Source organism: Lithobates pipiens, unplaced genomic scaffold (genome assembly GCF_037356315.1).
Source record: "Lithobates pipiens isolate NorthernLeopardFrog02 unplaced genomic scaffold, aLitPip1_a1.2 Scaffold_18, whole genome shotgun sequence".
Lineage (NCBI taxonomy): Eukaryota > Metazoa > Chordata > Amphibia > Anura > Ranidae > Lithobates > Lithobates pipiens.
The window spans coordinates 79178909-79194477 of NW_027507758.1; the positions used below are offsets into that span (position 1 = coordinate 79178909).

The 15569-nt window shown below is 42.5% G+C and overlaps 1 protein-coding gene across 1 annotated transcript in view; it reads right to left on the bottom strand.

Annotated features, from left to right (window-relative positions):
- NVL (nuclear VCP like) overlaps positions 1-15569 on the bottom strand; it is a 126642-nt gene that overhangs the window by 18656 nt on the left and 92417 nt on the right. Inside the window, exons 19-20 of the mRNA XM_077485823.1 lie at positions 2954-3060; positions 1231-1307 (exon numbers count right to left, since the gene is read on the bottom strand). Of these exons, the coding sequence (XP_077341949.1) occupies positions 1231-1307; positions 2954-3060 (184 nt within the window). The remainder of the gene's footprint in view (positions 1-1230; positions 1308-2953; positions 3061-15569) is intronic.

Sequence of the window (15569 nt, forward strand, 5' to 3'; positions counted from 1 at the left end):
ATCTTTGGGGCGGTTTGAGAGCGCTGTATACAGCGATCCCAAAACGCCCATGCCCACTGCAATGAATGGGCATCACTTCCGAAGCACTGCAGGAGTTTTTAACCCTTCTTTGCTAGTGTCCGAAAAGTGCCGCTAAAAAGAGCGGCGCTTTACCGCGAATGTGGCTATTGCCCCAGTGTGGAAAGGGGGTCTAAGGGTATGCTTTTATTATTGAATGTAGTATCCCCATTTGGTTCGTGTACACCCCTGAAGAAGAATAAGGAAATTAATCATTTTTGAAATGCATTGGATGTCCACCATCTTGCAACTACCCTACTGGTGACCTGTAACTGTGGGAACACCGTATCCACTATATTGCATTACATACATAATATATGACTAGCCACCACTGTTCTATGTACAATGTTTTTTTTTCTTGTTTGTGATTAATAATGTTTTTGCATAAAATGCACTCTACCATACGGTACAAGTAGTGATATGTCATGTTATCCCTGTGTTGCCACTTAAAGTTCTACTTGTGAGGGTTTTTTCCATATATATGTATTAAAGGGATGTTGGCAACTATAAGCCACTACCGAAATTACTCTGGTTGCATTAAAAGCACAGGCTAAATTCTCAGTGATGTCATCGGTCTTCAGTGAACGGATAGGCTGTATTTTCACTGACATCATCAGTTCTACTGAATGAACAGGCTGCATTCTCTGTGATGTTAACAGTTCCTAGTAAAAGGATAGGCTACAGTCTTAGGCTGCGAATACATTGTACATTTTTCTGTACAATTTTCCTTTAGACTTACTAAAACCATATCATAGGTCAAACCCAAACACTTAATTTGTATGCAATCAGGCAGGCCCTTGCACTACATAGTTGAAGGTAAATTGAAAGGAAATTGAATAAGAAAATTGTATAAATGTTTGGCCGGCTTAAGTTATAGCAATAGTATCTAGAAAGGTTGCATCATCAGTGATTGAAAATAAATGGATAGGGTCCATTAGCAGTGATGTTATTGGTTTATAGTTAATAAGTAATCTGTATTCTCAGCGATGTCACACATTCCTAGAAAATAGATAGGCTGCGTTTGCAATGATGTTATTGGATTATAGTTTTTGGATAAACTGCATTCTCAATCATCTTTAGTGAAGTGACTACATTTTTAGTGAAAGGAAATTTGGCCTTCAAAAATGAAATCTTCTATCAAATCAAGTTGAAAATTATTTTATGACAACTTACGTAAAACAGTCACAACGCTCATCAAAGGCAATCACTTCTAGGTCTACATCAGTTGCCAGGGGTGGCCGAGTTCCATTCTAGAAAGACATCAAAACATGAAACAAAAAAGGTCTTTGGAAACCTAAAACATGTTAAAAATGTGTCTTCTTTAAGAAAAGTATTTTTCTATGAAATCCACATGACCACCCTATTGTAGCTGACATAGGGCTCATGCTGAGGAATGTTCATTTATGGATTGAAGGTGGAAAGGGGTTTAACTACTAAAGGGCTCATATACAGGGATGTTTGCCGACACAAATCTCTAGCTTAAGCATCCCGTCATTTTCCTGACTGCAAGTGGCAGAAGTTTCTGGAATGTGTCATATGCTGGTTAACGTTGATTCACAAAAGCTTCTGTTTTTTTTTTCTTGTGTGGTCATGTACAATCACTTCCATCACTGGAAGTACGTGCCACCTGCAGTTACTTGGGTATAAAGTCATGTACGACCATAGTAAAAATCTCAGTCAAGATGGCCAAAGAAGATTTCAAGGATGAGAGAGACTAAGAGCTGAGGACAGTATAAATTCTATGGGGTCGACTTACTAAAACTGGAGAGTGCAAAATCTATTGCAGCTCTGCAAGGAAATGTAAGATGTTGATTGGCTACCATGCACAGCTGCGCCAGATTTTGCACTCTCCTATTTTAGTAAAACAGCCCCATGCAAGCAGTATCCCATCCGTTAGAAAAAAAAGTGAGCTGGGGTCACCCAGTACAGAGGGATTGTACCCTCAATACCTACTTTCAGACATGCTGCAGCCGCAGTGAGTTTAGGCAATGTACAATGCTTAGGGTATGGGGTAAGGCCTCAGTTACTCACAAAACCCAAACAGTTGATAGAAGGTGTGGTCAGTGAATGGATGGCTATAGTCACTGTAGGTGGGCAGAAGGAATGAATCGAAAGTAAAGGTCCCACGTGGCTCTTTAAAACAGGAGCAGCAACAAATAGAATGCTTCCTTGACATTTTATAATGGGAAAGAGAGCTGAGCGACAAGCTACAAACATCAGCGCTCAGTCCCTGAGCATTAACCCCTTCCACGACAAAGCCAGCAGTAAATGGGGAACAATGGCACCCAGCAACCAAAAAAAAAAAAAAGATGGAGCCCCTGATAATCTGCTTCTCACTAGGCAAGTGTCCAGTGACAGGGCAAGCACAGTGGAAATGCCAGCAACTCTGGATCTGGAAAGCACGCTGCAGCTAACTTAACCAGAATGCAGTCTGGAAAGAGCCCTCACCCAAAGGCCACTTCTAGGTTCACCACACAACATATAGTCCAGTAACGCCTGAACGCACTATGGTCCATCAGCGAAGCTAAGGATGACCACGCCATTGCAAATCAAAGTAGAAACCTCAAAATCAAGACTCTTTTCTAGACCATTGAAGAAAGAAAAGAAAAAAAAAAACTGCTGGCAAAATCACAGGTTTGTCTTTAAAACAGTAGAGCTGTAGAAAAGATGATCCAAGGACACTAACAAAATACAAAAGCATACTGGAAGATGGAAGGGTTATACCCTGGGCTGGTATACATTTTTAGTATGCTTGTGAACGTTCAATCCTCCTCTAGGAGGCAGTATAACTTGTAGGTTTAAGACTTCCTGTGTTCCTCAAAGGAAGAGAAAGGGAATCTATTCTGTAATGCATGTTAAATGATGCTTCAAAGCTCAAAATTAAGAGTTAAAGTACTTTGGTGATGGTTCTTAGGATAGCCAGCCGGTCAGCAGGAGGTGGAAGTCCAACATACAGGGTTTTGTCTAGGCGTCCAGGCCGCAGAATAGCCGGATCGATGATATCTGTAGAAATGAGATTGGAGACATTTGTGAGACTTGGCAGCCAATGCATTTCTGAGGACATTTGATTACATAAGTACAAATTCTACAGTGCCAGTGTACTTATACGTTATTCACCTTCCGAAAACTGCCAGTGTTGCTTCTGGCTCAGAACAGAAGCATGACGTTTTGTCATAAAATTAGTACCAGGGGCGACTCCTATATCTGGCACCCCCCCCCCTCACTTTAAAATGTAAAAAACACTGCACTGTGTCCCCTGCATACCTCTGCATCCCCCAGTATCTCTTTGTCACTACTTTGTACCCCCTCTCCACAACTGGACCCTTTTACATTGCACAGCCCCCCGCAGCTCTGGATCCCTTTAAAGATTATATTGCACAAAGAATTAACTTGAACAGCTTTTTCACAAAGAAAAAATGACTTACAACAACACTTTAGAGGCATAAACATAACAGATGCAAATTACCAACAGCACCTGATGCTAGCAAATAATACAACCCTCTGCACCAACCGCAATACTTATAAAACCGAAGACAATATACTTCAGAATCATAAACTGGAACAATATCAGGCTAGCAGGCAACTCCATAAATCAGCCTCCAGTTAGAGTCCCCCAATCAAGTCTATAGTACTGCTTCCCCTCCAGTCTCTATTCCCATCTGCCTATTCAGTCGAGGTCTCACCAGGTACTTCTCAGTCAAGCGCTCTCCCTTCAAACTACTGTCAGGGTCTCCCCCTGTCCTCTCTGGTCTACAGTCAGGGTTTATCAGCTACTTCTCCATCAAGCTCCTTTGAGTATAGTAATTTCTTACACTAAGACGACACATTTACACACTGTACTGTCTACGGAGGAGCAGCATTGGTACATAGGGACAGAAAAAGTGTTCATAGCATGGGGAGGTGTTCTGTAGTCTTCAAGGAGAACTGAGAACAATGCTAACTTACCAATGCAGTACAGGAAGTTATCAGCTCACTGGATTTCTCTAGCCTACATTTTTCAGCTTATCAGATACAACAAAGTGCTTTTAAAGGTATATTTCACAAATAGGAATAAAAAAGGGAAGTACATTATTAGGGTTTACATATACTTTGAAGCTCAACTCTGGGGAAAGCAAATACTGCCTAAGTACAAGAAAAATATGTAATCTTACTACATCTAAAGGCCCGTACACAAGATAAGAAGATCAGAAGAAACATTTTGTACGACGAACGATCGTCTTATTATCTGACTGTTAGAATAGTGCTTTTGACAGCCGATTCAGACTTTTCGAACGACAAAAACTGAAGATGCGTGCTAGAAACTTTGTATCGTAAGTGAACAGAAAACTACTGATTTTCATATTAGTACAGTTGTTGTCCAAAAAATAAATAAATAAATAAATCAGAAGAAGAGTAAGACTATTGATGCTCGTAAACCAGAGACTACATTAAATCACTTCCGAAATGTTATTCTGTCATAGGAGAATTTTCGGAAGTTGAGTAACCTCTTCATTTTCGAAATGAGACTAGACGGCAACAAAAAAAACCCCCAAAAAACGGATGATCATTCATCCAATATTCTCATTGTGTGTACCAGACTTTAGTGTGTTTTATATATTTCTTCCAGATCTGTGCCGTAATCCAGCATGAAACTAGCAATGTACAAGAGCTTCTGGTAATAAAGACGAGTTACTGCTGCTCGCTCTCCTTGTGCAGGGTGACTAGTCTTGTCTCTCTCTCCCCCCCCCCCCCCCCGTAAGCAGCCTGTCATTTATTTAAAATTACATTTTTTTAATACTTGAAGTTCAGCCTTAAAAGGATAAGTAAAGTCAAAGCAGTTTGTTCTGCACTCCTGTGACCTGTTTTCAGCAGACAGTGGGTTGAAGTCGCAGAGACGGTCCAGGCTCGGGAAGGATTGCAACCATATGGTCAGGATCCACCCAGATCTCTGGACCAGCATCCGGGTTTCGCCTCTCAGTGGGCCACTGAGAGCCTGAGCAAGCCTCTCCTGCCCCCTCCACAGCCCAGCGCTCCAGTGAGCATGGGAAGGCAGAGCAGAGAGCTGGTGACTGACAGTCACCAGCTCTCCGCTCACAGAGCTCTGAGAACCGAGCGATCGGTGGTGTTTGTTTGCTTGGTTCTCAGCGTTAGAGCCAGCGGGGGAACCTATGCTGCATCCAGCTATGATTCTCTATTTAAAGAAAATCCAAATACTTCTTTTAATAACTGGAGAATGAAACTCTCATATCACAGCATACACAGATCATCATGAGTCAGGACACACCAAACCAACAATGTCCTTCTCCAGAGCAAACAACAGCTAATGGAACTCTGCCTTATCTGATTACTCAGGAACTAGTCTCCTCTTTAGAGCAATTTGTCGGGCATGCAGAGGGTCACGTTCCCTGCATGCCATGCGCAGGTAGGTGTCGGTATCACTATAACTGGAATGTCAGTGAGAAAGGTGAAGCCTGGGCAAGTGTCAAAATCATCCAAGCACTCCAAACACTGCTATCTCTGTGCAAACAGTACCGTACAAAAAGTAGCAAGAGGTGGAGAATTCTCCAAACAGACCTTACATTTCATTAAAGCACTGCGCACACCCTACTGACTATAAAAGTTATAGGATTAGTAAATTTCCTGGATGTTCTGTGTACTTTGTGAATATTCTGCAGCATTTAAAAGTGTACATAAAGCCACCTATGCCTGGCCTTAGAGGAATGTGCACTCTAACAATCCACTCACACTCATAAAACACTCGTCAAATGTTAGATGGAGGTCAACTAACCTATTCATGTTTTTAGCTTCTTTAGTGAGGGATCTATAAGAAAAAAAAATGAAGCAACTGAAGGCAATGCAAAAGGCACGCAAATAGTGTGCCTGGTGGCAGCTGAATGCAGGTTGCCAGCGAGTCCACGGTGCTAAATACTAAGCAACCAAAGCCCCAGAGAGCAAGTGATACTAAAGAATCACTCAAACAGTGTCACACCATAAGAGATATTTTTTTAACCACGTTAGCTGCGGAAGCTTTACCCCCTTGCGTTATTTTATCTGACAATTGACCGGTCGTGCAAATTTATGTTTTTTTTTTCCTCACAAATAGAGCTTTCATTTGGTGGCATTTGAAAACCTTTTGGGTTTTTTATTTTTTGTGCTATGAACAAAAAAAGGCCGACAATTTTCAAAAACAAAATTGTTTACTTTCTTCTATAAAAAACACATCCAAAATAAATAATAAAAAAAAAAACAAAAAAACAAGAACAAAAAAAAAAAAAATCGAATTTCTTCATCAATTTAGGCCAATATGTATTCTGCTACATATTTTTGTTAAATAATAAAAAAAAAAAAAACACAATTATCACATATTGCTTGGTTTGCGCAAAAGTTATACAAACTATGGGATATTTTTACTGGTAATGGAGGCGATCAGTGTCTTATAGTGGGACTGTGATATTGCAGAGGACACTCTGACACATTTTGGGGACCAGTGAAATCAATACAGTGATCAGTGCTAAAAAAAATAGGCACAGTCACTGTACTAATGACACTGGGAAGGGGTTAACATCAAAGGCAATCAAAGGGTTGATTGTGTGCCTTGCCAGTGTTCAAGTACAGTGTAGGAGGTGCTTTTACTAGGGTAAGACATGAATCCTAGTCCTTATGCCTTTTGTTACTTCACCTTTGTGTGTTCCGACATCCATTTGTGTATTACATTTACTTTTATACTACACTTAGATTGGCACCTGTGCTTTGTCTCCAGCTATTCCAGAAGTTGCTTCTTATTTTTCACTGGGCTGACTCTCCAAGTGCTATTGCATGGACTACATGGACTACATGGACTATTAGTAAAATGTTATTATTCTTGACCATTCCCATCCCCTTTGATGTCCAACAGGCTAGCGTGCTAACAGTTAGCTTGATGTTAGCGCCGACTCTTCTGTATTGGGGGTCCTCCATCCACCTCTCTTTTTTTTTTTTTTTTTTTACAACAGTGTAACGACCAGCTTAAATCCGGCTGTAAATGGCCCGAATCTCGGCTGGTTCACCGGGACTCGACCGAGATTCGATCTATGGGAAAGCTGGTTGTACCCAACTCCATCCATTGGTCAACTTGGGTACAACCAGCCTGTGGTATTTTTTAAATGTGATTGCTGCTGGCAGCTATAGCCACTAGCAGTAATCGCGTTCTGTCGGTCGAGAAGGCTCCCTGCTGGCGGAACCGAAATGTGACTGCGTTGATGGGGGAATCAAGCAACCTTCTTTCCTTCCACCGGTTCCGCTACAGTATGTGGGAGCACTTATATCTATAAGCGGTAATAACCGTATGTGTTACACTTCCAAATCACTTATTATGCATGCACTTACCTTGAAAATATATCTGATGCTAGGTCTGCTTAAATATATATCTAGCACAGGAGAGGAGAATGTTACATAGTAGGTGAGGTTGAAAAGACACAAGTCCATCAAGTTCAACCTATGTGTGTGATATGTCAGTGTTACATTGTATATCCCTGTATGTCGCGGTCGTTCAGGTGCTTATCTAATAGTTTTTTGAAACTATCGATGCCCCCTGCTAAAACCACCACCAAGAGAATTCCACATCCTTATCGCTCTTACAGTAAAGAACCCTCTATGTAGTTTAAGGTTAAACCTCTTTTCTTCTAATTTTAATGAGTGGCCACGTGTTTTGTTAAACTCCCTTCTGCGAAAAAGTTTTATCCCTATTGTGGGGTCACCAGTATGGTATTTGTATATTGAAATCATATCCCCGCTCAAGAAGTCTCTCCTCCAGAGAGAATTAGTTCATTGCTCATAGCCTTCCCTCATAACCAATATCCTCCAGACCCTTTATTAGCTTAGTTGCCCTTCTTTGTACTTGCTCCATTTCCAGTACATCCTTCCTGAGGACTGGTGCCCAGAACTGGACAGCATACTTCAGGTGCGGTTGGACCAGAGTCTTGTAGAGCGGGAGAATTATTGTTTTATCTCTGGAGTTGATCCTCTTTTAATGCATGCCAATATTCGGTTTGCTTTGTTAGCAGCAACTTGGCATCGCATGCCATTGCTGAGCCTATCATCTACTAGGAACCCCAGGTCCTTTTCCATCCTAGATTCTTTTGAGGGGAGGTAACCCATTATGACCAAAGAAACACCATTAGAACAGGATCTATATTGCTGCCTGCAGTACACTCCGTCCAAATGCAACATCCTCCTGAGTCCTAACATTCACTTGATAAAACCTAGTGCATGTATGCACCGAAGACCAAGTAGCAGCCTTGCAAATCTGAGCCATCGATGATGAACTTGCCCATGAAACACTCACTCTTCTTGTAGAGTGTGCCCCTACTGGAAAAGACGGAGCCTTCCCCTTAATGCATACGCCTGAACAATCACTTGGCGGAAATAGTCGACTTAGATGCTGCCTGTCCCTTCTTGGGACCTTCTGGTAATACAAGCAGAACATCGGTCTTCTGCATCATTGATAAACTGGCAGATCCACTGCTAAACATTCAACCTGGATGCCGCCTGCCCTTCCTGGGCTCTTCTGGCTGCACAAATAAGGATTTCTGACCTGTGCCGACAACTCAAGTAGACCCTGAGCATCTGAACTAACTCTAGCGTAGGTAGCGATCTTTCTCCTGCCGACTCTGGATTAGAAGAAAAATATAAAAGCAAGAAACTGTCCTGATGCAAAACTAGAAAACCCGCTAGGCAACAGAGATGGATTATGACGCAACATCGCCTTACGATGTGTGACAAAGAACGGCTCCTTGCATGAAACTGCTGCCTGCTCTGAAACTTCACTGAAGTGATAACAACCAAAGAAGCCATCTTCCGAGATAAGGGACTAAGTCTCCCAATTGGTTAAAAAAAATGGCCTCCGCAAAGACAGCAAGAGCGAATACCAGTCCCAAGGACACATGTGGCCTGACATGTGGGACCATCTACGCTACACACTGTATGAAGTATGAATCTAGGAGTGAGAAACAGTGGCCTCTGGAAAAAATGGAGAGGTATGAACTCGAACCCTTAATGGTACTTAAGGCCAATCTCCTTTCCCCTACTGATTGGAGAAATAAGAAAAATTGGCACTCCTATTCCTGTGAGTGCCACTTCCTGGCTTTCCCCAGGAAAAAAAATATTTTCAAGTCCTGTAATCGAGGTTTCCTGAAACCAACTTCCAGGGCTCAACAGTGTGGAGATACAGAACTGAAGACCATTAGGTCCCGCTGGACTGGGAATGTTCAAGGAGCAACCCCCGCATGACTCGCTATGTCAGCGTACCAAGACCTCCTAGGCTAATTCGGCTAACACTATTATCAGTGTTATCCCCTCCCGGATTCTTCGCAAAAGATATGGGAGAAGTCAAAACAGAGGGCAAGCATCAAATAAGGGAGAACTGGTCCCTAAGGTGTTACCAGTGCATCGGCCCCCATTGACGGTGGGACTTTCGTCCCAGACACAACCTGTTCCCACTTGTTGTGGAACTTGGAATCTAGCAGATCCACCTGCAGAGTTCCTCCTGCCATTATACTATACCTGGAGTATGTACTATTGATAGAGACAGCACTTGTACTGTCTCAGACAGAATGTTGTTCACCTTCCTGAGCCGTATGAATCCCGGTGGTTGAAATATATGCCTGCAGAAGCATTACCGGATTACACTTACAACTTGTTTGTCCCAACATTCAGAGCAAGGCGTAGTGGCCAACAATCCAAGATATCGATGGGCAGTACTTTCTCAAGTGGAGACCAAGTCCACTGAACTATAGACACCTTCAAATCAGCTGGAGAAGCTGGCATCAGTGGTTATCTTGCCCATCTCTTCTCCAGAGCTTGAACCATCAACCAGCAATCTTGGCTCTGTAATACCCCGGGAACAGAGCCCTCTGGCAATCCAATTCCTGGAGCTTCATGTTCCAGACAGAGAATGATCCTCTACCAAAGACCTGGAGTAGGACTGTACGTAAGGGAACGTGCCTTGACCTAGATATAGATTCCTCCTGAAGAAATGTATCAAAGGAAAATCTGGAACAAACTGCTTCCTGAACAAAGATTATTGAGGTAAACTGAGACTGGCACATCTGCGTTTTCAGCAAGTCAAGTACTGGGCTGGGAGCTTTGTGAATCCTAAGAGCTGTGGCCAGCCCATAGAGCAAAGTCACAAAAAAAAAAAAAAGATGACTTTGCAAAAACCCTTGATGAGCCTGGAAAAAACGGCACATGAAGATATGGGTCATTGGTGACTATGGACCCCAAAATCTACCTCTGAAGAGGTCAGCACTAAATAAAATAGAATGATGTCCAGCGGCTGAAGATCCAAGCTAGACCATTATGTCCACATTTGGGTTTGGGACAGCCAACGGTTTAGGTTTTTAATTTTTTTAGTCATTTTAAATAATGAGCCCATACCTTCTGCTCCAAGAGTCAAATGCAAGGAAAAAAAGACAGACAACTCTGTGGCAGACCCCAAAGGCCAAAAGAGATGTACCTACCTACCAAGCTTTTGCTGGCTAAAGATGGAGCAAAACCACCTCAGAGACTGCCCTGAGATACTCTCAAAACACAGCAGCCTCAGATGACTCCCTCACACAGGTGGGGGAAAGCTTACAGCATCTGGTATTCTCAGGCAATCTCGCATCCAAATACTAACCAGGCTTGATCCTGCTTAGGCTTTGATCAACAGAAATCAGGCATGATAGCAGTGATGCAGCTGCAGTCCATCTGATGAAAAATGAATGCGTCAGAAAATGCTGCAATGCTAAAAAAAAAAAAAAAAAAGTGGTGCACCTGCCTCTCCTTTCTGGAACCATTTAACTGGTATAACAGGTAAATAATGTAGCAACTATATTAGCCAACTTAATACACAATTCTCCAAGGATGCAGGCCTAACCAATGTTGGTTGCAATCCCTTAAGTATGCAGGGACCCAGGCATGCCGTTATGCAAGTACCCAAGTTATGCAAACATGCAGGTATACAAGTATTTTTGCCCTTCATGCATTTATGTATGCAGCTCAAGGCAATAAGCACATATGTATGTATCCCAAAGCAAAAAAGCACGTATTTATGTAGTCCTAGGCAAATAAACACATATGCATACCGTTTAATGCAACTAAGCACATATGTATACAGTTTACTGTAAATAAGCACATTGTATACAGTTTAAACCAAGCATACATGTATTCATTATACACGAAAATTTGCCAGCGTCTGTTTAAGCAATACGTATTTATGGAGGTATGCGATTATGGAAGCATGTAGGTTGTTTTTTTTTTTAGGCAAATATGCATTTAGGTAAAAACACGAAAGCGCCTGTCCATACAAACATGGCAGCACTAAAGCAGCCCCTGCACCACTCCAGCCCAACCTTGGCACGACTTCAGGTCCATAGACCACAAGATTACACAGGCACTGCTTCACGTAGCTGAAAAATCGCATTAAAGTTGCGGCCAAAATACAGACTTTCAAATCGCACAAGTATGAAAAGGGAGCCCAAAACAAAGCTCCTGCAGACCCAATGTATGCTACTCTGGAGAAACAACTCCTTCAAGTTCACCGATGCCCATGTTCTTCCAAACATGTGCTTATGTCACATGTATGTATATGCAACATCTATGCAAAACGTGTTTATTCAAGCATGAGTTTAGGCAACAAGCTTGCAAGCATATGCTGCACTTGGCCCCATACTAGTTTAGCACCTGCTCAACTGCACCAGGCCCCATACTATTTTTGTGCCAAATGCACAATATTCTGGAGACCCAACATTTTAAAGTGCACTGCTAGGGGTATCGACTTTCAGTTGTACAGACATCCCGGATTAAGCAGGATATAATCATGATTTATCTGGCAACATATTTCTCCCATAGTAAGTACTCACACTTCACTAGTATCCATGGGCTAATGTTATGTCTCCAGAGGTCCTACCTGGTATTCCCAGGACCACATGGCTTTAACATGGCCGCCCTTACACTTGCCTATATAAAAATAGACCACACTGAGCGACCTGCACGCTCTAGTGGCTGGAGGAGAAACAGCAGCCCACACGACTAAGAAGTACTCAGCATGATTAAACAGCACACTGCCCCCAGTGGCCACTGGGAGACCAGACAGACAGAGCGCTCTTTTTTGTTTGTTTTTTAAAGAGAAACTGCAAAGATGCAGACTTGCCATTCCTGCTGCAGGACTCTGAACATAACAGGAGTCCAATCTTCACCCATCACGGCGAGCTTTGTCATAAAAGACCTTCAGAGATTGGGCCCCCTTAATCTGGGGTCCACTCCCCTGGACCTGTATACACCGTACAGGAAAGCACCTTGGTCAGAACAAACACTGCACAGGTTTCCATTATGCAGGGTCCAGCGCTATAAGGCTGCATTACAGGCAAAACCTCAAAAGAACCTTCTCTCCTTCCAATGAGGCTCAGGTACCCATCCATTTTGGCTGATAGCTTTTTTGAATGGATCCTATTGAACTCCATGATTCCTAATAGAACTGTCCAGACCTCCAAGTATGTTTCAAGGAGCACATGTCACATCAGTGATCATCTACCTAACAGACACTGGTGAAAAAAATTGAGGTACTTCCTGTGTAGGAGGGGTTATATAGGGGAGGACTTTTTGTTTGAGTGATTTACCAGTGTCTATTCACCAATAGGTGCCGTATAACCCAGTTAGTTATTATGGCTGATCGGTGTCCCGTGATATAGGAAAAAAATTAATTCCCCCTAAATATTCAGTCTTTTTTTTTTTGTTTGTTGTTACAAAAATTGTATGTACAGCGCTGAATGACTGCGCAATTGTCAGTTAAAGTAATGCAGTACCATAATCACAAAAAAAAAAAAAAAAAAGGCCTGGTCATGAAGGAGGTAAATCTTAGGCCGCGTACACACGGGCGGATTGTCTGCCCAACTAAGTTCGTCAGACAATCCGACAGACAGTCCGTTCAAAATTTTCATGAACGGACTTGACCACACACGATGAGCAGACAGTCCGCTGAAAGCGTGCGCGATGACGTGTACAGCACGTACGACGAGACTAGAAAAACGACGTCCTATACACTGCAATGCAACCTTCCGCTGTGTAAATCCTTTCTGAGCATGCGCCATACTTAGTCCGTCCAACTTGCCTACACACGAGCGGACTGTCCGCTGAAACCAAGTTTGGACGGACAAAACCAAGTTTAAACGGACAAAATTTCGGAAATTCCGTAAGACTTTGTTCGTCAGACAGTCCGCTGAAGCCCACACACGAGCGGATTGTCCGCTGAAACACGGTTCAGCGGACTAAGTTGGACAGACAATCCGCCCGTGTGTACGCGGCCTTAGGGAGGTTTAAAGTAATTCAGGCAGCAAAAAAAAAAGCAAAAAACAAGAAGGGACAAAAAAAATAAAATAAAAATAAATCTGGAAATGTCAGATGCCTGCTGTGGTTTCACCTGCTGTCCACAGTGCCACAGATCCACATTAGTGACACAGCAGCTGTACGGTGCCTTGACAATGTGCTAAAGGGAACCAGGACTCGGACGCTGCCAGAACTGTGTCAAATGCTTTGTATTCTTTGCACAAAATAGCTCTAAAAGAGCACAGGAGATGGAATGGATATTATTCCTCTTTTTTTACATTGTGACAGTGTTGCTTTAAGAGGGGACTATAACTTTCTATATCTCTTCTCTCTTTAAAACTTGCATCATCATTACAGATTTTAGATGAGAAACTCTTCTTCCAGCTGCTTTAGCCAGCCAACAGCCTGGTGGTGTTTACACAGTTTGTTGTTCCAGCACCTCTGGGCCTGCGTGTGACAGCATGGTCACAGAATATGGCCCAAACACAGTTCATGATGTGGACAGCTGGTCCTAAAGATGAAGAGGCATCTACCATATATTATATGATACTCCAAAAGGTTTGGTTTAGCCTTGCTGACTTCTAAAATCGAGAATCCAGAGGGTCTTGAGCTATTGGGTATTTCCCTCTTCTCTTCAGTGATGAACACGCCTTATTGATTACCTCCAGACCAGACAATTTGTGGACTCCACTGCCTTAGAAAAAAACAGCTTAAAATAATGTGCCTAAAGCCGCATATTGCATGGGCATTTTGGCTGTCAAGTGTTGAAAGTTGATGCATTCTAGCCCCAAAATTACTTTATTCTGGTCACTGGAATGCATTAAAGCGGTAGTAAACCTGCTGACACTTTTTTTTTTATACACCTGTAAGGCAAAAGGCATAATGAGCTAGTATGCACCACATACTAGCTCATTATGAAATACTTACCTTAGAATGAGGCATCGGTATCTCACCTGGTCCACGCTGAGGTAGCTGACATGTCACCTCGGCGTGTCTTCTGGGTAACGCTGCTCCAGCGCTGTGAGTGGCTGGAGCCACAATGTCGACACATGCGCGTGGGAGGCTTCTTTCCGGCAAGGTATGGCGTTGGCTGGGCTTTCAGCCAAGAATCCCTTGTGCGCATGGGCACATTGCAGGGGGAAGATTTTTTTTTTTACCCTACAGGTAAGCCTATAATAAGGTAAAAAAAGTAAATATTTTGACTATTCAACCACTTTAACAAGCAAACGTTGCTAAAAAAGTCTAGCGTTTAGACATGTTTACACCTGTATAGGTGTGTCAAGCATTTTTCCTGCTCTTTGGGTCCTCTCCTGAACGTGGTGGTGTTTTTTTTCAGCCTGCAAAGCTACTCTGAGAATTTTTCAAGAACAGGGTCCACAACGCAGGTGGAGCATATAAAAAAACATTAAGAAGGCCTTAGAAAATTTTTATTGTCCCCACCGCTCTGCAGACAGTGTGTCCTAGGAACTAGGCAGAAATCTACCCATTGGGTGCTCAGACAGAAGGAAAGCCTGAAAGATTCTAAAACCCTTGGTAGGCTACTGATCCTGCTAGTGGTTTGCTACAGGATTCCTGAATAGATCACCAATTTCTTTTACAATGTCACTTCATTGCTGAAAAAAAAAAAAAAAAGCAGCAAGGGAGTAGCGGAATAGTGATACCTTGCAGGTCAAGCCATGAAGAGTGTGATTCCATAGACAAAGGTGTTGACTTTACCCTATAAAGAAACCTTGGCCCTCCAGCTGTGGTGAAACTACAAATCCCATCATGCCTCTAGGAGTCATGCCTTGGATTGTCAGGGTCTTTCAAGTTCTCATGGGGACTTGTAGATTAAAAAAACTGCTGGAAGGCCGAGGTTGCCTACCCCTGCTCTAAGAGATCTTGTCGCCTAAACCTTACCTCTTCAGTACAAGACAAAAATAAAGATAACATTTTAGGCCCTAAAATTAATATGCAGTGTTGCAAACAAATCACCCTGACACCTCATTTTCCCACCATCAATCACTAAAAACTGCACCCACCACCTTTTGTATTGATTGGTGAATTTTGTGAGAACAGACAACTGCAGTGTAGAGGTGGTATACAATGGTCTAATTAGCCCTAGAAAAGTCATTTGATGCTTTTTTTGTTTTTCTTTTTTAAATAGTGATTTTTGTCTGTTCGGCTGTACATCAATTGTATAGATTAGAAAT